We start from the raw sequence: 23,606 nt of genomic DNA on the forward strand, positions 1-23,606 counted from the left end.
AATAAAATAGATAGTTCTGGAGCTCCTCCCCCTTAAATTTTACATGTAAAAGCATAGGCTTCTCTGTATAGGCAATTCGTAGTACAGGCTCCTCCCAAACTTGTATTAATTACTCAATATAGGCAACCCGCAACACGCATAAACCCAACACCATCACCAGATCCTACACGTAACCGGCATATATTTTATACCTTCTCCTTCAAACCCCCACCTTTTGAAGAAAAATAATATATATAATATTCTGATGTACATTATGTGTATCGACTAAATCGTACCCTTGGCCGACATATATCCCCCCCCCCCAATCAAATATATTACCACCCCTTTATTTAAATACATACACACACACAACATATTTACCATCACATACATACATACGTCATACATATATACATACGTACAAACATACTCATAATATAATATAAGGTACCTACAACATAACACATATACCTATCTAAAAATATTATATTATCTTCTATTTTCAGATTATAATGACATTCAAAATATATATGTATAGCTAAATCGTTTCAATCAAAACTGTTATACTTAAGGAAATTGTATTTTCTCATGTTATATGGATAAAATCTAATTTAATAGTCATCGATAATGTTCACATTAAGGTATATAATGTATTGATAGTAGACACATTAGGGTTAGATACAATGTACATCAGCCATATAATTAAATGTCTTTAAGTGGACATATTATATAGTAATTAGTCATTATCAATTTATAATAATATAAAGAATGTATTGATACTTAATAGCAGACGCATTAGTGCATCCGGTATCACAACGATTACAAACATGTACAAGCCTGTAGTGACACGTCCGAGTATTGTCGATGAATTTCAGCCAAAAAGTATAGTGCACAGAGCAATATGAAATCAGTCCCTTTCAAGTGACAAGTCGTGTTATTTCGGAGTTCTTAAGTGTTTTTAAAGTGTATACAAGTATTTTAAAAATCAAATTATTTATTTTTAATGAACACTGTAGTTCATTTTTACTACCACTATATTGTGCGCATGCGCTAGTAAATTGCTTATATACAACTAATTTCACACTGTTATTTAAAGTACAATTTCTATAACTCATTACCCATCTATTTCGTTGAAGGGTACAGTCTTGTTTTGCGAGTTCGACTAGTGTTCTTCAGTTTTAAACATAATCATGTTTTCGTGTAGTGTATGCGATAAAACCTTTACATTGATTAAAAATCTACACAGACACGCCAAGTCACACGAATCACTCACTAAAATCGTATGCAGTATTTGCTCAGAAATATTCACACGGAGAGATAACCTCATCAGACATAGCAAGGATAAACATCGTAAGTATTTTTTAAACTATTTACAGATTTATTAGATAAAATATTCATAATCAAATTAATAATAAATAATTCTATTTTCAGGTTCAAATATTATAGTTCAACAACAACCAACCGTAACCAAGCAAGAAATTCAAGATTTTTTTACACCAGCTGAACACATTTACGATTATAATGGTAAATATATTATTCAAAATTTTATATATATATAACTTACTTAGGTAATTATAAAAAATAGAACACTTCATGTAGAAATATTACTTTATTGATGAATTAAAATAAATGTTGCTTTATATCTTCCAAAATATTTAAAATAAAAAATGCTATCAGTTTTTTTAAAAATCGCATATAACAATACCTGTAAAAATAAAAGCATCTTAATTTAATACATAAAAACATACAGAAACATCATCAAGCTGTATAAAATCATAGAAAACATATCATAATTTAGATAAAATCCTGATAAATCCTGTAATTATCATAGTTAACCCCGTTAAAATCATATGCATATAATATAATACATGTATTTTAAAAATGTTCGTAAAATTGTTCAATAATTTTGATAAATACTTGTAATAATATATTAATTGAAAATATTTCCATACGATTGTTATCATAATGCTATTAAAAAACATACGTGATACGTAAATAATTTTAATTTATTATATAATATATTTTTAAGTATAAACAGACATGTTATTAAATATATTCGACCATATCATACATATATAATAATACAATATGAATATCTTATTTTTTCCATGAAAAACATATACAGATTTAATATAATACCAATAAAAACATAAATAGGCAGACTATTTATACTATACTATTTAACTATTACGAAAGCCAGCGTATATACATCTTACTGTTATTATTATTTCATGCTACACAAAAGAACGTTGTGTATTATTAGTATAACTGAAAGCTCTATATATCATATTTGTTTTTGTTTTTACATATATTATATACAATATACATTACATATACATGTGTGTAATACTAGAGCTTGATACCTAGGTAACTCATTTTATTAATGTATATTTTAAAAAATCGTATTTTCTTTACGATTAACACATCACTAACATTTTTTTAAATTCTTAATTTTTCTTCAGGTACTTTTACTAAAAAACGTTTATATTTATAACCATTTTATCTTTACACACATATTTTCTATAATGTTTATCAATTTCAGTTCCTTCGGCTTCAAATCGTAATAATCTTAAGCGTGTACATGCGGAAAATTCGAACGAAGCAGTAAATGCTAAAAAAACACGCATGACCTTCGTTAAAACCCCCGGTTTTGTTAAGACTGGTTCATCGCTCTCTAATAAAATCATTTGGTATTATAAGAAAAATACAGATAATTTGAACAACTTCAGCGCATTTTTAGTATCATCAAAAAATGACTTAATTCAATTACTTAAATCATCATCATCGACAAAACACCCAATTAAATTCAACCTGAAACTGGAAGCAACGTACAGCCGGCCAAACGTAGAGAATTCAGCTGAGAACCGCGCGTTTAAAACTTCAGCTAAAGAAATTTTTATGGATACGGATATTAACTCAATAGTAGAACGAACGTTCGTAAAATTATTGGTTGAAGAGGATGTTTATACATCTAAAGGAAGTGGCTTTACATTGGAAGCCATAGACGGCTTGTTATTAGGAGTATACAATTACACACCTATGGGTGGCTCATCATATATTCCGTTACCAAATTACATTAAGAATAAAAAGGCAGTCATCAACCCCCAAAACTCAGACCAACAGTGCTTCAAGTGGGCAATCTTATCAAGATACGTTTCGGGTAATGCCAAAAATCAAGTGGCTGAAAATTATACATCGCTCGAGGACAAATATAATTTTTCTGTTTAACATTCCCAACACCTGTGAGGGAAATAAAAACATTTGAAAAAAATAACCTGAACACGTCTGTCAATGTATTTGGATTAAAAAAAGAAAAGAATAAGAAACATATTGTTTATCCACTTAAGGTTATTGATGAAGAAAAAAAATATCATTTCGATCTTTTACTAATTACTGTGGGAGGTAAAAGCCACTACACATACATCTCAAATTTCTCGCGTCTTGTTAGAGCACAAAAAACGTCACATGTCGGTCGTGTAATATTTTGCAAACGTTGCTTTACATCGTTCGATAATCAACCCCGGAAGAATACGCTATGTGGACAAGCAGCACTTGATCAGCATAAATTGATATGCGGATCGCACAAACCTATATTACCTCAGATGCCTGAGCCCGGTTCAATGTTGGAGTTTAGTGCATGGAACAAAACACAACACGCCCCCATAGTTATTTATGCTGACTTCGAGGCGCTTCTCGTTAAATGTAACGAGAAAAAAGGAAAAAATACAACTGTAATTCAAAATCATGAGCCTATGAGTTATGGTTTTTTCGTAAAGGTCGATGACCACATACCAAAAGAACTGCTTGAAAATTTTGAAATACCAACATCGCCAGTTATATACCGCGGAAGTAATGAAAATAAAGAGGTAGCAAAACATTTCGTACAAAGCATTGTTGAAATTGCTGAAAAAATAGACAAACTACTCAAAACCATGATACCTATAATTTGGACACCTGAACAACAACGATTACATGATGCATGTACAACATGTAATTTGTGCAAAAATAGGTTTTCTGTGGAAAACCATAAAGTAGCTGATCATTGCCATCTATCGGGAAAATTTAGACAAACTTTATGTAATTCATGTAATCTCAAGCTTCAACGACCAAATTTTGTACCGGTTTTCTTTCACAATTTAACCAACTATGATGCTCACTTTTTGGTAACTGAGCTTGGATATGACACGAGCACAATTTCTGTAATACCAAACAGCGAGGAGAAATTTATTTCGTTTTCGAAATATATCAACAACTCTTTCACAATAAGATTTATAGATACATTTAGATTTATGGCCTCCAGTTTATCGACGTTAGCCAAAAATTTAATAACGCCCGAGTTTGAGAAGTTCAGAGAAACCACAAAAGCATTCAAACATAATGATATGAACCTTGTCACACGTAAAGGTGTATATCCCTACGAGTTTACCGATAGTTGGAGCAAGTTGGAGGAGACCCATTTGCCAAAGAAAGCGGATTTTTATAGTACGTTGACTGAAGAACATATATGCGATAGTGAATACGAACACGCAACCACAGTATGGAACCATTTCAAATGCAAAAACTTGGGTGAATATTCGGACCTATATCTTAAAATCGACATAATGCTATTAGCTGATGTGTTTGAGAACTTCCGAGACCTTTGTTTGGCAACATACACCTTAGACCCAGCATTCTACTACACTTGTCCAGGCTTCTCTTTTGATGCGATGTTGAAACATACTTCAATGAGGCTTGAACTACTTCACGACTATGATACGCTGTTGATGATCGAAAAAGGTAACGATATAATATTTTATAATATAATGTTATTATTTAATAATATATGATTTATTTTAGGTATACGTGGTGGTCTTACACAAGCAAGTATGAGATACGCCAAGGCGAACCACAAAAAGACTCCAGATTATGACCAGGCAAATCCAAAATCATGGTTGATATACCAAGACTGTAAGTTATTTTTATAATTTTAATTTATTCAGTTGAATATATTTTTCTTAATTTAAGGTAATAACTTGTATGGATGGGCCATGTCACAATACATGCCATACGGAGGGTTCAAATGGGTTGAACCAACACTCCACGGACTGAACAATTTGACTAATACTTCACCCGTAGGAAGGATATACGAGGTGGATATATCCTATCCGCAAGAATTACATGATAAACACAACGACTTGCCTTTTCTACCACAGAACGGTATACCTACTGGTTCAAAAGTGAAAAAACTAATGGCAACATTAGAGCCCAAGAAAAATTATATTGTTCACTACCGTAATCTACAGCAAGCCATTAAAAACGGTCTTAAAGTAGATAAAGTAAGCGTTTATTTTACAACAATTCTGTGATGAAGACATTTTTAACATTATAATATTTAAAGGTACATAGAGTCATTGAGTTTAATCAGTCAGCATGGTTGGCTGATTACATCAACCTGAACACTGAGTTACGTAAGAAGGCCACAAATGATTTCGAGAAAGATTTTTTTAAATTAATGAACAATGCAGTATTTGGTATGTTATTATAAATTATAATTTTTAATTTTTCATAACATTTTCTTATGATTTTCCAGGCAAGACGATGGAAAATGTACGCCAACGTATAAAAATTAAGTTAGTATCCAGTGAAAAGTATTTGCAGAAACTTATAAATAAGTCCACGTTTAAACACTGCACAACATATAACAAAAATGTAGCAGCTGTGTCGCTAGAGAATAAGGAAATTAAATTTGATAAGCCAATATATATAGGTAACTATTACACACACACACACACATATTATATTTTAATGTTATTAATTTCAAATTAATTGAATATTTTTTATTATAGGTTTTGCGGTACTTGAAATAAGTAAAACTCTTATGTATGAGTATCATTACGATGTCATGCAAAAACATTATGGTAAAAAAATAGAACTCATGTATACAGATACAGGTAAATATTTTAAAACCAACTTTATTTTCTTATACTAACTAACATCAATTTTTTAGATTCACTGGTGTACCATATTATTACGGATGACTTTTACCAGGACTTGGCAAATAACGCAAACTTGCTGGACAAGATGGATACATCAAATCTCCCGAAAGACCATCCGTGCTACATTCCCGACCGTAAGAAGATCCCGGGTTTGTTTTCCGACGAGACGGATGGACTCGTTATGACAGAGTTTTGTGCGTTACGGGCAAAATCATATGCCTACAAACTTAATGGGACGGAAAAAATCAAAGCCAAGGGAATCCGTGGGCATGTGGTAAAGTACCACATGTCATTCAATGACCATAAGAAGTGTCTGTTTGATGACAGTGATTTAGACGTTTTCACTCAAAATGTATCCATCCGATCATTCAAACACCAGCTCAAGACAATCAAATCGAACAAATTGACTTATAATAACTATGATGACAAGAGGATTATACTTGAAGACAAAGTACATACCTATGCTCATGGACATTATAAATCTGTTTGTTAATTGTATTTATAAAAAATATGTATATATGTGTATTTGTTTTTTTTTTTTTTTTACAGTAATAAAAGTCTTATACCGTATTACAAATCTTGCTATTATTTATATTTCCTTTATCCATACATTTTCTTACATTTGAAGTAACTTACATTGCAAAAGTGCATACATATAGGGTAGGAAATTAAGAGTACCTATGTGTTTGATAAAATAATTAATAATAATAAAAGTAAATCATCCTGAGTTGAAAAAATATAATATTTTATTTTTTATTTTTTCATAGTATCAGCCGTTAATATAATTACTACCTAATAAACATATATACATTTTATTAAATTCCATAGTATCAATAGACATATTATTGCAAGAACAATAGAAGTATACTATCATGGTATCATATTTAATGCTAAATTTAGGTGTTTGGATTAACATTAACTGACCATGGAATACTGACATGTGTTTTGTTTATAGTAACAGTAATGACTAATAGATGTGTTAAAAATATATACAAACTTCATATTCATGTTAAAAATCAACAGATTTTTTAAATAAAAATCATATTAGATGTAGCCATATGATGAATATTATATTTCTTTAGCTGTCATAAATATCATCATTTTGTTCGTAAATATTAAAATATTCATTCCTCTACACATATGGATATTATACAGGTCTTGATAAAAATATGAGACAATAAGTAAATACCTATTTAAAATCTCATAAAAATGTATGATTTCAACAGTCTACAAAACCTATATAAATGTAGGTTTTACTGTTTCGATTTTAATCTAAATAATAATACACACATCTGTATAATAATATCGTATTTTTCAAATAAAAATCGTATTAGATGTATCCATACTATGCATTTCTTCAAATATAAACTATTTTCATACTAAAATCATATACAAATATCTTAATTTCAATAAAAACACATAATATAATTATCATCATAGACGGTTATACATAATATATTGATTCACTATTTACAGTTTCCTATGTTAAATTTTAATATATAGCTAACAAAATTCGAAATATTAACAAAAAGAACATTTCAAAAGCAAAATCAATCTAATGTATGCAGTTACAATAATTATTCCATCATTTAGATTCATCGATAGGTAGATTATATTAAATATTATAATGAATGATGATTTCATACGATTTTTACAGTTTAACTCAAGATACATTAAAGATCTTACAATACATAATTATCATTCATACGGTTCAAATTCAGAAGTCACAACCACTAGCATACGAACACGACTATATTTCTCCATCCACCCCTCCACTAGGTTAGGTTAGGAAAAAAACATTTTTATAAAAACCCCACCACTAAGTTAGGTTAGTGTAATATAGGTTAATTCGGGAAAAAAAAAATGAAAGGTTACTTCATCTTCAACATGTGAAGATGTAGACATGATAGATCATGGTCTTTCATTTTTTTTTTCCCGAATTAACCTATATTACACTAACCTAACTTAGTGGTGGGGTTTTTATAAAAATGTTTTTTTCCTAACCTAACCTAGTGGAGGGGTGGATGGAGAAATATAGTCGTGTTCGTATGCTAGTGGTTGTGACTTCTGAATTTGAACCGTATGAATGATAATTATGTATTGTAAGATCTTTAATGTATCTTGAGTTAAACTGTAAAAATCGTATGAAATCATCATTCATTATAATATTTAATATAATCTACCTATCGATGAATCTAAATGATGGAATAATTATTGTAACTGCATACATTAGATTGATTTTGCTTTTGAAATGTTCTTTTTGTTAATATTTCGAATTTTGTTAGCTATATATTAAAATTTAACATAGGAAACTGTAAATAGTGAATCAATATATTATGTATAACCGTCTATGATGATAATTATATTATGTGTTTTTATTGAAATTAAGATATTTGTATATGATTTTAGTATGAAAATAGTTTATATTTGAAGAAATGCATAGTATGGATACATCTAATACGATTTTTATTTGAAAAATACGATATTATTATACAGATGTGTGTATTATTATTTAGATTAAAATCGAAACAGTAAAACCTACATTTATATAGGTTTTGTAGACTGTTGTGAAATCATACATTTTTATGAGATTTTAAATAGGTATTTACTTATTGTCTCATATTTTTATCAAGACCTGTATAATATCCATATGTGTAGAGGAATGAATATTTTAATATTTACGAACAAAATGATGATATTTATGACAGCTAAAGAAATATAATATTCATCATATGGCTACATCTAATATGATTTTTTTTAAAAAATCTGTTGATTTTTAACATGAATATGAAGTTTGTATATATTTTTAACACATCTATTAGTCATTACTGTTACTATAAACAAAACACATCTCAGTATTCCATGGTCAGTTAATGTTAATCCAAACACCTAAATTTAGCATTAAATATGATACCATGATAGTATACTTCTATTGTTCTTGCAATAATATGTCTATTGATACTATGGAATTTAATAAAATGTATATATGTTTATTAGGTAGTAATTATATTAACGGCTGATACTATGAAAAAAATAAAAAATAAAATATTATATTTTTTCAACTCAGGATGATTTACTTTTATTATTATTAATTATTTTATCAAACACATAGGTACTCTTAATTTCCTACCCTATATGTATGCACTTTTGCAATGTAAGTTACTTCAAATGTAAGAAAATGTATGGATAAAGGAAATATAAATAATAGCAAGATTTGTAATACGGTATAAGACTTTTATTACTGTAAAAAAAAAAACAAATACACATATATACATATTTTTTATAAATACAATTAACAAACAGATTTATAATGTCCATGAGCATAGGTATGTACTTTGTCTTCAAGTATAATCCTCTTGTCATCATAGTTATTATAAGTCAATTTGTTCGATTTGATTGTCTTGAGCTGGTGTTTGAATGATTGGATGGATACATTTTGAGTGAAAACGTCTAAATCACTGTCATCAAACAGACACTTCTTATGGTCATTGAATGACATGTGGTACTTTACCACATGCCCACGGATTCCCTTGGCTTTGATTTTTTCCGTCCCATTAAGTTTGTAGGCATATGATTTTGCCCGTAACGCACAAAACTCTGTCATAACGAGTCCATCCGTCTCGTCGGAAAACAAACCCGGGATCTTCTTACGGTCGGGAATGTAGCACGGATGGTCTTTCGGGAGATTTGATGTATCCATCTTGTCCAGCAAGTTTGCGTTATTTGCCAAGTCCTGGTAAAAGTCATCCGTAATAATATGGTACACCAGTGAATCTAAAAAATTGATGTTAGTTAGTATAAGAAAATAAAGTTGGTTTTAAAATATTTACCTGTATCTGTATACATGAGTTCTATTTTTTTACCATAATGTTTTTGCATGACATCGTAATGATACTCATACATAAGAGTTTTACTTATTTCAAGTACCGCAAAACCTATAATAAAAAATATTCAATTAATTTGAAATTAATAACATTAAAATATAATATGTGTGTGTGTGTGTGTAATAGTTACCTATATATATTGGCTTATCAAATTTAATTTCCTTATTCTCTAGCGACACAGCTGCTACATTTTTGTTATATGTTGTGCAGTGTTTAAACGTGGACTTATTTATAAGTTTCTGCAAATACTTTTCACTGGATACTAACTTAATTTTTATACGTTGGCGTACATTTTCCATCGTCTTGCCTGGAAAATCATAAGAAAATGTTATGAAAAATTAAAAATTATAATTTATAATAACATACCAAATACTGCATTGTTCATTAATTTAAAAAAATCTTTCTCGAAATCATTTGTGGCCTTCTTACGTAACTCAGTGTTCAGGTTGATGTAATCAGCCAACCATGCTGACTGATTAAACTCAATGACTCTATGTACCTTTAAATATTATAATGTTAAAAATGTCTTCATCACAGAATTGTTGTAAAATAAACGCTTACTTTATCTACTTTAAGACCGTTTTTAATGGCTTGCTGTAGATTACGGTAGTGAACAATATAATTTTTCTTGGGCTCTAATGTTGCCATTAGTTTTTTCACTTTTGAACCAGTAGGTATACCGTTCTGTGGTAGAAAAGGCAAGTCGTTGTGTTTATCATGTAATTCTTGCGGATAGGATATATCCACCTCGTATATCCTTCCTACGGGTGAAGTATTAGTCAAATTGTTCAGTCCGTGGAGTGTTGGTTCAACCCATTTGAACCCTCCGTATGGCATGTATTGTGACATGGCCCATCCATACAAGTTATTACCTTAAATTAAGAAAAATATATTCAACTGAATAAATTAAAATTATAAAAATAACTTACAGTCTTGGTATATCAACCATGATTTTGGATTTGCCTGGTCATAATCTGGAGTCTTTTTGTGGTTCGCCTTGGCGTATCTCATACTTGCTTGTGTAAGACCACCACGTATACCTAAAATAAATCATATATATTAAATAATAACATTATATTATAAAAAAATTATATCGTTACCTTTTTCGATCATCAACAGCGTATCATAGTCGTGAAGTAGTTCAAGCCTCATTGAAGTATGTTTCAACATCGCATCAAAAGAGAAGCCTGGACAAGTGTAGTAGAATGCTGGGTCTAAGGTGTATGTTGCCAAACAAAGGTCTCGGAAGTTCTCAAACACATCAGCTAATAGCATTATGTCGATTTTAAGATATAGGTCCGAATATTCACCCAAGTTTTTGCATTTGAAATGGTTCCATACTGTGGTTGCGTGTTCGTATTCACTATCGCATATATGTTCTTCAGTCAACGTACTATAAAAATCCGCTTTCTTTGGCAAATGGGTCTCCTCCAACTTGCTCCAACTATCGGTAAACTCGTAGGGATATACACCTTTACGTGTGACAAGGTTCATATCATTATGTTTGAATGCTTTTGTGGTTTCTCTGAACTTCTCAAACTCGGGCGTTATTAAATTTTTGGCTAACGTCGATAAACTGGAGGCCATAAATCTAAATGTATCTATAAATCTTATTGTGAAAGAGTTGTTGATATATTTCGAAAACGAAATAAATTTCTCCTCGCTGTTTGGTATTACAGAAATTGTGCTCGTGTCATATCCAAGCTCAGTTACCAAAAAGTGAGCATCATAGTTGGTTAAATTGTGAAAGAAAACCGGTACAAAATTTGGTCGTTGAAGCTTGAGATTACATGAATTACATAAAGTTTGTCTAAATTTTCCCGATAGATGGCAATGATCAGCTACTTTATGGTTTTCCACAGAAAACCTATTTTTGCACAAATTACATGTTGTACATGCATCATGTAATCGTTGTTGTTCAGGTGTCCAAATTATAGGTATCATGGTTTTGAGTAGTTTGTCTATTTTTTCAGCAATTTCAACAATGCTTTGTACGAAATGTTTTGCTACCTCTTTATTTTCATTACTTCCGCGGTATATAACTGGCGATGTTGGTATTTCAAAATTTTCAAGCAGTTCTTTTGGTATGTGGTCATCGACCTTTACGAAAAAACCATAACTCATAGGCTCATGATTTTGAATTACAGTTGTATTTTTTCCTTTTTTCTCGTTACATTTAACGAGAAGCGCCTCGAAGTCAGCATAAATAACTATGGGGTGGCGTTGTGTTTTGTTCCATGCACTAAACTCCAACATTGAACCGGGCTCAGGCATCTGAGGTAATATAGGTTTGTGCGATCCGCATATCAATTTATGCTGATCAAGTGCTGCTTGTCCACATAGCGTATTCTTCCGGGGTTGATTATCGAACGATGTAAAGCAACGTTTGCAAAATATTACACGACCGACATGTGACGTTTTTTGTGCTCTAACAAGACGCGAGAAATTTGAGATGTATGTGTAGTGGCTTTTACCTCCCACAGTAATTAGTAAAAGATCGAAATGATATTTTTTTTCTTCATCAATAACCTTAAGTGGATAAACAATATGTTTCTTATTCTTTTCTTTTTTTAATCCAAATACATTGACAGACGTGTTCAGGTTATTTTTTTCAAATGTTTTTATTTCCCTCACAGGTGTTGGGAATGTTAAACCAGAAAAATTATATTTGTCCTCGAGCGATGTATAATTTTCAGCCACTTGATTTTTGGCATTACCCGAAACGTATCTTGATAAGATTGCCCACTTGAAGCACTGTTGGTCTGAGTTTTGGGGGTTGATGACTGCCTTTTTATTCTTAATGTAATTTGGTAACGGAATATATGATGAGCCACCCATAGGTGTGTAATTGTATACTCCTAATAACAAGCCGTCTATGGCTTCCAATGTAAAGCCACTTCCTTTAGATGTATAAACATCCTCTTCAACCAATAATTTTACGAACGTTCGTTCTACTATTGAGTTAATATCCGTATCCATAAAAATTTCTTTAGCTGAAGTTTTAAACGCGCGGTTCTCAGCTGAATTCTCTACGTTTGGCCGGCTGTACGTTGCTTCCAGTTTCAGGTTGAATTTAATTGGGTGTTTTGTCGATGATGATGATTTAAGTAATTGAATTAAGTCATTTTTTGATGATACTAAAAATGCGCTGAAGTTGTTCAAATTATCTGTATTTTTCTTATAATACCAAATGATTTTATTAGAGAGCGATGAACCAGTCTTAACAAAACCGGGGGTTTTAACGAAGGTCATGCGTGTTTTTTTAGCATTTACTGCTTCGTTCGAATTTTCCGCATGTACACGCTTAAGATTATTACGATTTGAAGCCGAAGGAACTGAAATTGATAAACATTATAGAAAATATGTGTGTAAAGATAAAATGGTTATAAATATAAACGTTTTTTAGTAAAAGTACCTGAAGAAAAATTAAGAATTTAAAAAAATGTTAGTGATGTGTTAATCGTAAAGAAAATACGATTTTTTAAAATATACATTAATAAAATGAGTTACCTAGGTATCAAGCTCTAGTATTACACACATGTATATGTAATGTATATTGTATATAATATATGTAAAAACAAAAACAAATATGATATATAGAGCTTTCAGTTATACTAATAATACACAACGTTCTTTTGTGTAGCATGAAATAATAATAACAGTAAGATGTATATACGCTGGCTTTCGTAATAGTTAAATAGTATAGTATAAATAGTCTGCCTATTTATGTTTTTATTGGTATTATATTAAATCTGTATATGTTTTTCATGGAAAAAATAAGATATTCATATTGTATTATATATATGTATGATATGGTCGAATATATTTAATAACATGTCTGTTTATACTTAAAAATATATTATATAATAAATTAAAATTATTTACGTATCACGTATGTTTTTTAATAGCATTATGATAACAATCGTATGGAAATATTTTCAATTAATATATTATTACAAGTATTTATCAAAATTATTGAACAATTTTACGAACATTTTTAAAATACATGTATTATATTATATGCATATGATTTTAACGGGGTTAACTATGATAATTACAGGATTTATCAGGATTTTATCTAAATTATGATATGTTTTCTATGATTTTATACAGCTTGATGATGTTTCTGTATGTTTTTATGTATTAAATTAAGATGCTTTTATTTTTACAGGTATTGTTATATGCGATTTTTAAAAAAACTGATAGCATTTTTATTTTAAATATTTTGGAAGATATAAAGCAACATTTATTTTAATTCATCAATAAAGTAATATTTCTACATGAAGTGTTCTATTTTTTATAATTACTACTAAGTAAGTTATATATATATAAAATTTTGAATAATATATTTACCATTATAATCGTAAATGTGTTCAGCTGGTGTAAAAAAATCTTGAATTCTTGCTTGGTTACGGTTGGTTGTTGTTGAACTATATATTTGAACCTGAAAATAGAATTATTTATTATTAATTTGATTATGAATATTTTATCTAATAAATCTGTAAATAGTTTAAAAAATACTTACGATGTTTATCCTTGCTATGTCTGATGAGGTTATCTCTCCGTGTGAATATTTCTGAGCAAATACTGCATACGATTTTAGTGAGTGATTCGTGTGACTTGGCGTGTCTGTGTAGATTTTTAATCAATGTAAAGGTTTTATCGCATACACTACACGAAAACATGATTATGTTTAAAACTGAAGAACACTAGTCGAACTCGCAAAACAAGACAGTACCCTTCAACGAAATAGATGGGTAATGAGTTATAGAAATTGTACTTTAAATAACAGTGTGAAATTGTTGTATATAAGCAATTTACTAGCGCATGCGCACAATATAGTGGTAGTAAAAATGAACTACAGTGTTCATTAAAAATAAATAATTTGATTTTTAAAATACTTGTATACACTTTAAAAACACTTAAGAACTCCGAAATAACACGACTTGTCACTTGAAAGGGACTGATTTCATATTGCTCTGTGCACTATACTTTTTGGCTGAAATTCATCGACAATACTCGGACGTGTCACTACAGGCTTGTACATGTTTGTAATCGTTGTGATACCGGATGCACTAATGCGTCTGCTATTAAGTATCAATACATTCTTTATATTATTATAAATTGATAATGACTAATTACTATATAATATGTCCACTTAAAGACATTTAATTATATGGCTGATGTACATTGTATCTAACCCTAATGTGTCTACTATCAATACATTATATACCTTAATGTGAACATTATCGATGACTATTAAATTAGATTTTATCCATATAACATGAGAAAATACAATTTCCTTAAGTATAACAGTTTTGATTGAAACGATTTAGCTATACATATATATTTTGAATGTCATTATAATCTGAAAATAGAAGATAATATAATATTTTTAGATAGGTATATGTGTTATGTTGTAGGTACCTTATATTATATTATGAGTATGTTTGTACGTATGTATATATGTATGACGTATGTATGTATATGTGATGGTAAATATGTTGTGTGTGTGTATGTATTAAATAAAGGGGTGGTAATATATTTGATTGGGGGGGGGGGGGGATATATGTCGGCCAAGGGTACGATTTAGTCGATACACATAATGTACATCAGAATTATATATATTATTTTCTTCAAAAGGTGGGGGTTTGAAGGAGAAGGTATAAAATATATGCCGGTTACGTGTAGGATCTGGTGATGGTGTTGGGTTTATGCGTGTTGCGGGTTGCCTATATTGAGTAATTAATACAAGTTTGGGAGGAGCCTGTACTACGAATTGCCTATACAGAGAAGCCTATGCTTTTACATGTAAAATTTAAGGGGGAGGAGCTCCAGAACTATCTATTTTATTCTACTCCTAACTTATGAAAAGTCTTGTATTACATTTTAAGCTCTTAGTTAGCTACGCATATAAACATTTTTATAAATTTGAACTACAAAATCATTTGCAAATATTCATGATTTTGACGAACTTTTGTCATTATATACTTGACCTTCAAATACTAATAAAAAAAAAATTTTGCCATTGTATTCTTATAATTTTTGAATCACTATAAGACTAACTTATGAGGAACTTTGTATTCAATTTTCAAAAATTTTGACTCTGTCAAAAATTTTTTATCGATATTTAAAAAAAAAAAAAAAACTAAACAAAACCGAATATTTCAAATGCCTATAAATAGCATTAAAATAAGCGAACTATTTTGAAAATAAAATAATATTTAGAAAATGTCCATCTAAATAACTGATGAAATTTTCAAGTCATAATTTTTGAATAAAAACAAATATTTAAAATCGTTATTGTTACGCGATTTCGAATAAATTTAAAATTCAAACGCTCATAACATTTTTCCTATTATAACACTTCGAGTTTTCTCTATAATTAATTGAAGAAAAGCCTATGAAAAATTTGGTTTTAAATTTTTGAACCAGAAAAAAACGCAACTTGCATTTAAATCCGTCCATATCAAGTATCGCATAAAAAATGTAGGTATTTAAAATAATTAAATTCAATTAATTTTTAGAAAAATGTTTGAAATATTTTCAAAAATAATAAAATAAAAATTGATTTTCATTGACTATCTAACCTATAACCATAGTATAGTAATAGCTATAGCTCATGAAGTGACTACCTACAACGTTTGCATTGACATCATCCATGATGGTGTGAAATTTTATAAAATTAATTTAATTTAATAAATTCAAAATTTTACTACAAAAGCGTACCGATTTTTTGTCACGCATTTAAATCTACTCTTACCTGATCTAAGCAATCGTCCACGGCTCACCTCAGAATGTGTATATAGAGTCGACGATGAATTAATTATTATTGTCACCGTGTATGAGATGTGACAATGGTCACGCGGGGTTTGAAGTATAGATCACTGCGTTCCAACTACTGAACTACAACTGACGACTACGACTGATACTCAAGTATTTAAAATATGTTAAAACGTATCCAATAATAATAATAACCAATAAAAAAGCAGTATAATAAATCAGGCGCGCTGATTGGCTGTATATGATGCGAAAACCCATAGAATGCCGTGCTCATTGTTGTTGTTTAATAATCATTATTATTGTTATTCATTTGACGACGTTGTGATATTATTATATAATATATTTCCCGGATGTGAGAATAATGATATTAATGTGAAAAACAAATTGTGCATCTTGCATATGATAATGCACGTCTTGTCATACCTCAATGTATATTGGTATTAATGGTAATATAGGTATATATTGTACATAAGTCATATACTCGTATAGGCTTAAGCGCATTTCCGGAAGTTCCAAAAAAATCTGAAAACCTCAGCCTGTCACCCAATTACGTATAGGTACCTAGGTACCGTGACTAAACGAGATAATAGGTACATAAGTTAATTGCAACCATTGCAACGTAGATACTTCAGTTGTTACTTGTTGCACACTCAAAACGTACTCTGAGCGAGTTGAATCTAAGAAATAACCTATACTCTGTTCCAATTCCAAATAATACCTAACTTGATCCTATAAATGGTCTTAGAGAGTTGAAACTCGCAAATCGCAATAGCACATTTATGCCTTATGGTTGGCCGCGCATCCGATCAACAGCGTTGTATGCCTGACGAGGAACTTTACATAATATGGTACTCTGGAGATATAAGCTGGACTAACTGTTATCGTTATCATGGTAAAAGCCGATGTTTATCGCAAATGAGTGACCAATGATGAAAATCCTGTTCTCGGCAAACGGCGAGGGTAGAAATACGAAAGTGACAAGTTAGGTCTGTGCAAGGACGCCAAGACCTGACTTATGGCGTCTAAAGTTTGAAATTATCAAATTATAAATCTTAACGATTTTAATATAAGTACTATATTATAATATATGATACATATACGTCGAAATTCGAATTTTACAGGAGAGACAAAACTTATTTTATGTAACTTATTGTATTCCTTTTTCGAAATAAATGAAATAAAGATACAACCCTAAGGCTTAGTATCCCTAAGCTTATAAATAATACAAAATAAGATATAATACATTTTTAATAATTTAATTTCTAATAAATATAGCTAATATACTATATAATAATATTTTCACAATAGTTAGTTTTGCTTTTGAATTTAGTACCTATAGTCTATATCTACTACAAAAATCTTTACCAAAATAGTGTTGTCGATTTTGATTGCTGGCTTAGTGGAAAAACTCCGGTAAAATAATTTTTATTGTTACCAATTACATATTTACATCGTATTATCTTAATATGAGTTTTCATTATTTAGTTTTACATGTTATTATTTGAGTGAACGAAATTTTCTCTGTCGAATATAGACGGTGCAGAAAATACAGATTTTTAGGATACACTTATAGGTATTGCCAAGTAGGTAGTAGGTACATCGATAAAAATTATTCTTATTGGAAATGTTCAACGTTCAATAAAAAATTCAAATAATAATTGTCCTGATTAAAAAAATAATAGGTAATAATAATCATAATTACAATAGCAATTTTTATATCCATTTAAATTAATTTTAAATTGTTCATTTTTCCTTAAATTTTTTTACCAATTACCACCAGAACATTTACTCTTTCCTGCTCTTTGATCTAATTAAAAACACATTATTGTAAAACTAATAGGTACCTAACAAAGGTAACCATTATTCACATGCTCGTCGATCAGAATCTAAAAAACATTTTAAAATACTATAAAAAATACTTGACATTGAAACTATTGAAAAAGTATTCAATACTAAAAAATTATAAAAATTAAAAGAACTTGAATATTTTAATTCAACACTTGACTTATTTCTTTGACCTACCTAGTATTATAAAATATTAATTTATGATTTATTTTATTGATCGAAAGCTATTATCCTAAATTTACATATTACATGTGTTAATATGATTCGTAAAGTTACTGCAACTGTGTACCATTAATTCGAATTTGATACCGCACATTGGTCAGTAAACACTAAACAGCGCGGACTGAGATATATACTTTAATCCATGGTAAATAGTATTTAACATTTTAATTTTTAACAATTAAATTTTATCACAGTATTCACAGAAATTTTAACAAACAAAAGCGACATTAGTATTATTTTTACTGTTTGTTATTAAAAAAAAAAAAAGTGATAACGTTTTTTAATAAATACCGTCAATACCGATAGTATGTTACTATCCCTAATGGGTTTAAATTCCTATACACGAATAATGCATCATTATTGAAGTTCCTATTTTAAGTTATAACTGCAATTAGAAATTAAATCGAATACAGATGGCTTCTACTTCGGGTCCGTCAGGATCTGAAAATCCCACCGATAACTTGAAAAAAGAACCATCCAAAGGTATTCTAAAGCCTTCTGTCAGTTATGAAGAAAAAGAGTAAGTTGATTTTAGGACAATAATTAGTTTTAACTCTTAAGATGCAGTACCTATAATTCATTATATAATATTCCTTTTATTTTGTATTTTAGGAAACAGAAAAAAAATACAAATAAGTCTGCTAAATGGGACGAGATGAACATATTAAAGACTTTACACCCACCAGATAAAGACTATGGTCATATGAAAGTGGATGAACCAAAAACACCATATGAACGGGAAATTAATGAAGATGACGACGAAATGGATGGCGGTGTAAATGCAGAAGAGCTGAGAAAAAGGTATATAATATAACTAATATACTATCTAATATTGTGATTGATATTAACTTTCAACAATTAAAATTAATTTTTTAAATATATTTACATATTTATTTTATAAATGTCTATAATAGACCATCTACCTATAATAAAATATCATTTTATTATGAAATTCAGCTTCATAATCAACATCCAAATCTCCTCAATTAAGAACATGCAGTCTCTTAAATTTTGATAATCTTAATAAATAAATATTAATTTGGTTGATTTACTAGGATCGAAGAAGGCGGTAGACGGAGAAGTAGTTCATTTCAATCAGAAGAAGAAGAACCTGAATCTGAAGATGAATCTCCAGAAGACAAAAGTTTGTTATTTGTTACCTAAAATTGTTTACATATTTAATAGTTCTAATTATATACATTTTATCATTTTAGTTACAAGAGAGATATTTGAAAAAAAAAGAAAACAACATTATAATGAATTTCAGACTGCAAAAATACTAGCCAAACAAATGATGGATGAAGATGAAGATGAAGATGAAAATGATGATAATATTAAACAAAATGAAGCCAGTCTGGTATAAAGTTCATTTATCTTGTTTGTATGTTTTCTAAAAGCTTATTGCACAATATTGAAGAACAAAAATTTATTGTGATGTATTATATTGTTATTTTATAGAGATAACCTTTTGCATACTTGGCAATTTGTTAACTACAAATATGAATTACTTATCATTTCATGTATTTTTCAAATAATAATAATAAAAAAATTATTGATCATAAATTATTACTTTTAATATGGGAAATTTTCATAGCTTATTTGAAGCACGTTTAGTTAGTTTTTATAAAATAGCTTATAAACTTAAAACATGTTGCCTAACACAGAATTTATGTAAAAATTATATAACAAATATAACATTCAACATTTTTAAGTGTATTTTAATTATTTATTTATTCTGCTATATTCTTGTTGTCAGTTTTTAGATAGGACATCTAAATATTTTATCAAAAGTCAAGTACTTTTATTTCCTGAATTAATGCACGCTTATTGCTTAATGAGACAAAATAAAACAAATTGTTTTATTATTAATGTTATTTATACAGTTACAAAATTGTTTTTAGTTGAGTTTCATATTAAAATATGAATATTTTGTTAGGATTTTCATTTTTGGTTTCGTCATGTAGGTTAAAATAAATTTTTATAGTAATAATAACTGTTAAATTTAATATGAATTTATCACTGTTATTTGTTGGGATAAAATGCTGGTTCTGCTTTGATTACAATTTAAAATGTGTTATTTCATTTTCAATCATAACTCTTAGTGTCATTAAACAATTTAATGAACAATGTTTTTAATGGTTTAAGAAAATTTGGTGTGTATAAAAACTAAATATAAATACATTCATAATCTGTTCAGAATCTTTAATTTATTCTATTGTTTCATATGGTTACGTTTGGAAAGATAACACATTTTATTGTTGAATACAATATCATTTTTAACTGAATAACAAAATAAGTATAAAATATTTTATTTTGAATGGATGGATTTTATTAGTGATTTTCTTTATGCATAAATAGTAATACATTATAACTTTAGTATTATAATAGTCTCATGGTAAATTTGAACCTATAATTTATAAACCCTCAACCTTAAATTTATTTTGTACTTGATCTTGTTTAACATAGATTTGTAAAAATTAATAATGCCAGGATCTTTGTTTTCATACCTAGTTTGTTGACAAATTTCTAGACTATATTTTTCTTTCTGTAGACAGAAGAAAAATCACTAAAAAATAAGACTTATAAGTTATAACTTTCTAATAATGAAAGCTTCAGATACTTTAAGTTTCAAAAATATATTTATTTTACAAGATTATCGTTATAGATTTTCATTTAAGAGTTTGTGTGTTCCTTATGTATGTTTTAATTTTGAAAGTATTAAAAAAAAAAAAAATTGTGTTAAGTGTTACTCAATTATAAAACGAGAGACTACATTGTATATTAGATTTTTTCTATATCTATAAGAAACACTATAAAAATTATAGTTTGTAATACTTTTATCCTCTAATATTAAAATAAAAAATTATGAACTGTTAAACTGTACGTTTTATATATTTATTATAACATGACATATTTACTAACAACTTTAGTTTAAAAAATTGTACATGAGATAATTAAATTTTTTGATTTAAAAAAAGTGTTAATTTTAAATAGAAAATATTTCATAATATATTTGATATGGTGTTTGTTATTTTGTTAACTATTAACCATTATTAGTTAAATAGTCAAATAGATTATTTAAGTTATAATTTTGTGTAATAAAATAATAAGTAATAACCTTAATAAAGTAATGTACAATATTTACCATTATACATGTGTATACATTATATATTTTTTTTTTATTGACTCTTTTATATAAACTAAATAAATATGTTGACTAGAACTTTGTTCTCAATCGATGAGTCGCGTAATACTATTATGTGTTGTTTAAAAATTGCATTGACCAATTTTTTTATATTTTTGTTTTATGAACTCTTAAGTTAAACCAATTTATACTTATTGTTTTATTTCTTTTCAAAAGCTCACTAAATATTTTAAGTGTGCCATTTATTAGAATGTAAATTAGATTATCATTGTGACAAAAAGGTTGATAACCACCAAACTAGAATAGATAATTACATTGATTACTAGTTAGAAAGGATAATTTAATAACCAATTACATATTATATAAAACACATAAATTATACCTTGTCTGTGATAAATATTATTTATTTCAATTAAACGTAATTAACTGTTTTTCTAAGTTTATAATATATTTTTATTGTTGAAATTCTGAAGAAACCTTTGCTCTCATAGGTCCTTGCTAGAAAATAAATAATTTTATTCTTAAATAAACAAATGCAAACCAATACATATTAGAAGTTATGATAAACTAGTGTTTTAACATTGTAAATGCTCATAGTTCATAAAAATATACTAATATAAGTAAATAGTCAAAAGTTTTGTTAGATGTAGTACATTTTGAAAATATATTTAAGTTGTAATCTTGTTCACCTGGCATACACAATTTTAGTATATAATAACCAAAATTAAAAATTGTATAAAAATTATTTTATTTATTATTTAGTTTAAGTAGTACTATACAATTGTATAGTTGTTAGCTGTTGTTAGAATGATAGGTTTAATATCATTTTAAAATTAAAAAATAAAATAAAATATTTTGAAACACAAATCATATTATTATGTATTCAGTAACAAAATTAAAGTATTATAAAATCAGGGTTGTATTGAAAGGTAAAGTTAATTATATTTTTATCTGTATGTACACTAACACATAACAAATGTATTCAATTTGACTAGCAATAAATCATAATTATACTTAAAATGCATCTGATGAATATATATTTAATTATTTTAATATTGAACTATTGTTATAAGTACTCATTAACGCTAAAAATATTGTGTTTGAACTATATTTTTCTAGCCAACAACTATTTTAGTCAATAGTACTTTACTTGACAAGATATAAACAAATCAACGGTTTTACATCTTCTTTTTACTTTCTAAGCGACATGCTATTTTTTGGAGATTGGTATCATTTTACATGTCAAGGTGTCAAAGATAGTTCTTAGTTAACTAGACAAGTCTAGTTACCCAAGGGGTAGAGGGAGGTTGGTAATTACTGGCCATCTTGCTCCAGAGTCGTAACGCCACCACATGCTAAAATGTACCGTGGTTATCTCGGTATCCAAACCGGGATCGCGCATACCAGAACATTAGTTCAGAACCAATCGGCCACTGGTGACAATTTTACTGGAAACATATATTATTTCAAATATAGTATTTATTGCATTCTTGCCCAAAGCTGATCACTCCAAACCACATATTAATTTTTAGCAAACATTAGTCAAAAACATATTTTTCATTCCCAGCATAATATTTATAAAATAGAAATTTCTTTTATAAAGATAAAATATTATGTTATAATTATTGAATTAATAAGGCTTTTAATTTGTTTTTATTTTTTATCCTTTGTGATATTTTTTTAAAACTAAAAAAAATATGACTAAAACATGTAAAAATGACTGCAATAAATATTAAAGTGCTTTAAACACATTTAAGTTAAAAATTATATTAG

The 23,606-nt window shown here is 28.5% G+C and overlaps 4 protein-coding genes across 4 annotated transcripts; 3 read left to right on the forward strand and 1 right to left on the reverse strand.

Moving 5' to 3' along the window:
* The first annotated feature begins 2 nt into the window (after positions 1 to 2).
* Positions 3 to 3,207, forward strand: LOC126550968 (uncharacterized). The gene is made up of 3 exons (XM_050203720.1): positions 3 to 1,329; positions 1,411 to 1,503; positions 2,522 to 3,207. Exons 1-3 carry the CDS (start codon positions 1,170 to 1,172, stop codon positions 3,205 to 3,207), a joined length of 939 nt encoding a protein of 312 aa, XP_050059677.1. The 5' UTR covers positions 3 to 1,169.
* On the forward strand, positions 3,205 to 6,524 carry LOC126551501 (uncharacterized). Its single transcript, XM_050205028.1, has 7 exons — positions 3,205 to 4,755; positions 4,816 to 4,926; positions 4,984 to 5,294; positions 5,357 to 5,489; positions 5,549 to 5,725; positions 5,805 to 5,909; positions 5,966 to 6,524. The coding sequence occupies exons 1-7, from the start codon at positions 3,582 to 3,584 to the stop codon at positions 6,445 to 6,447; spliced, it is 2,493 nt and encodes an 830-aa protein (XP_050060985.1). The 5' UTR covers positions 3,205 to 3,581; the 3' UTR covers positions 6,448 to 6,524.
* A 2,662-nt stretch (positions 6,525 to 9,186) lies between these two features.
* On the reverse strand, positions 9,187 to 13,342 carry LOC126551500 (uncharacterized). The gene is made up of 7 exons (XM_050205027.1): positions 10,939 to 13,342; positions 10,768 to 10,878; positions 10,400 to 10,710; positions 10,205 to 10,337; positions 9,969 to 10,145; positions 9,785 to 9,889; positions 9,187 to 9,728 (listed from the first exon to the last, which is right to left on the reverse strand). Exons 1-7 carry the CDS (start codon positions 13,088 to 13,090, stop codon positions 9,247 to 9,249), a joined length of 3,471 nt encoding a protein of 1,156 aa, XP_050060984.1. The 5' UTR covers positions 13,091 to 13,342; the 3' UTR covers positions 9,187 to 9,246.
* Positions 13,343 to 18,800: 5,458 nt separating this feature from the next.
* On the forward strand, positions 18,801 to 22,130 carry LOC114121193 (protein phosphatase inhibitor 2-like). The gene is made up of 4 exons (XM_027983420.2): positions 18,801 to 19,208; positions 19,301 to 19,489; positions 19,744 to 19,832; positions 19,903 to 22,130. The coding sequence occupies exons 1-4, from the start codon at positions 19,102 to 19,104 to the stop codon at positions 20,049 to 20,051; spliced, it is 534 nt and encodes a 177-aa protein (XP_027839221.1). The 5' UTR covers positions 18,801 to 19,101; the 3' UTR covers positions 20,052 to 22,130.
* Positions 22,131 to 23,606: the final 1,476 nt, after the last annotated feature.

This window comes from Aphis gossypii, chromosome 3 (genome assembly GCF_020184175.1).
Source record: "Aphis gossypii isolate Hap1 chromosome 3, ASM2018417v2, whole genome shotgun sequence".
In the NCBI taxonomy this organism is placed as follows: domain Eukaryota; kingdom Metazoa; phylum Arthropoda; class Insecta; order Hemiptera; family Aphididae; genus Aphis; species Aphis gossypii.

Bases quoted from the DNA above. Each gene is read 5' to 3' on its own strand.
- LOC126550968 (XM_050203720.1), top strand. From the start codon at position 1,170: ATGTTTTCGTGTAGTGTATGCGATAAAACCTTTACATTGATTAAAAAT. The intron at 1,330-1,410 runs GTAAGTATTTTT...TTCTATTTTCAG, and splicing joins ACATAGCAAGGATAAACATC to GTTCAAATATTATAGTTCAA. The intron at 1,504-2,521 runs GTAAATATATTA...TATCAATTTCAG, and splicing joins ACACATTTACGATTATAATG to TTCCTTCGGCTTCAAATCGT.
- LOC126551501 (XM_050205028.1), top strand. From the start codon at position 3,582: ATGCCTGAGCCCGGTTCAATGTTGGAGTTTAGTGCATGGAACAAAACA. The intron at 5,726-5,804 runs GTAACTATTACA...TTTTTATTATAG, and splicing joins TGATAAGCCAATATATATAG to GTTTTGCGGTACTTGAAATA. The intron at 5,910-5,965 runs GTAAATATTTTA...TCAATTTTTTAG, and splicing joins ACTCATGTATACAGATACAG to ATTCACTGGTGTACCATATT.
- LOC126551500 (XM_050205027.1), bottom strand. From the start codon at position 13,090: ATGACCTTCGTTAAAACCCCCGGTTTTGTTAAGACTGGTTCATCGCTC. The intron at 10,338-10,399 runs GTAAGCGTTTAT...TAATATTTAAAG, and splicing joins ACGGTCTTAAAGTAGATAAA to GTACATAGAGTCATTGAGTT. The intron at 10,146-10,204 runs GTATGTTATTAT...ATGATTTTCCAG, and splicing joins AATGAACAATGCAGTATTTG to GCAAGACGATGGAAAATGTA.
- LOC114121193 (XM_027983420.2), top strand. From the start codon at position 19,102: ATGGCTTCTACTTCGGGTCCGTCAGGATCTGAAAATCCCACCGATAAC. The intron at 19,490-19,743 runs GTATATAATATA...TTGATTTACTAG, and splicing joins GCAGAAGAGCTGAGAAAAAG to GATCGAAGAAGGCGGTAGAC. The intron at 19,833-19,902 runs GTTTGTTATTTG...TTATCATTTTAG, and splicing joins TGAATCTCCAGAAGACAAAA to TTACAAGAGAGATATTTGAA.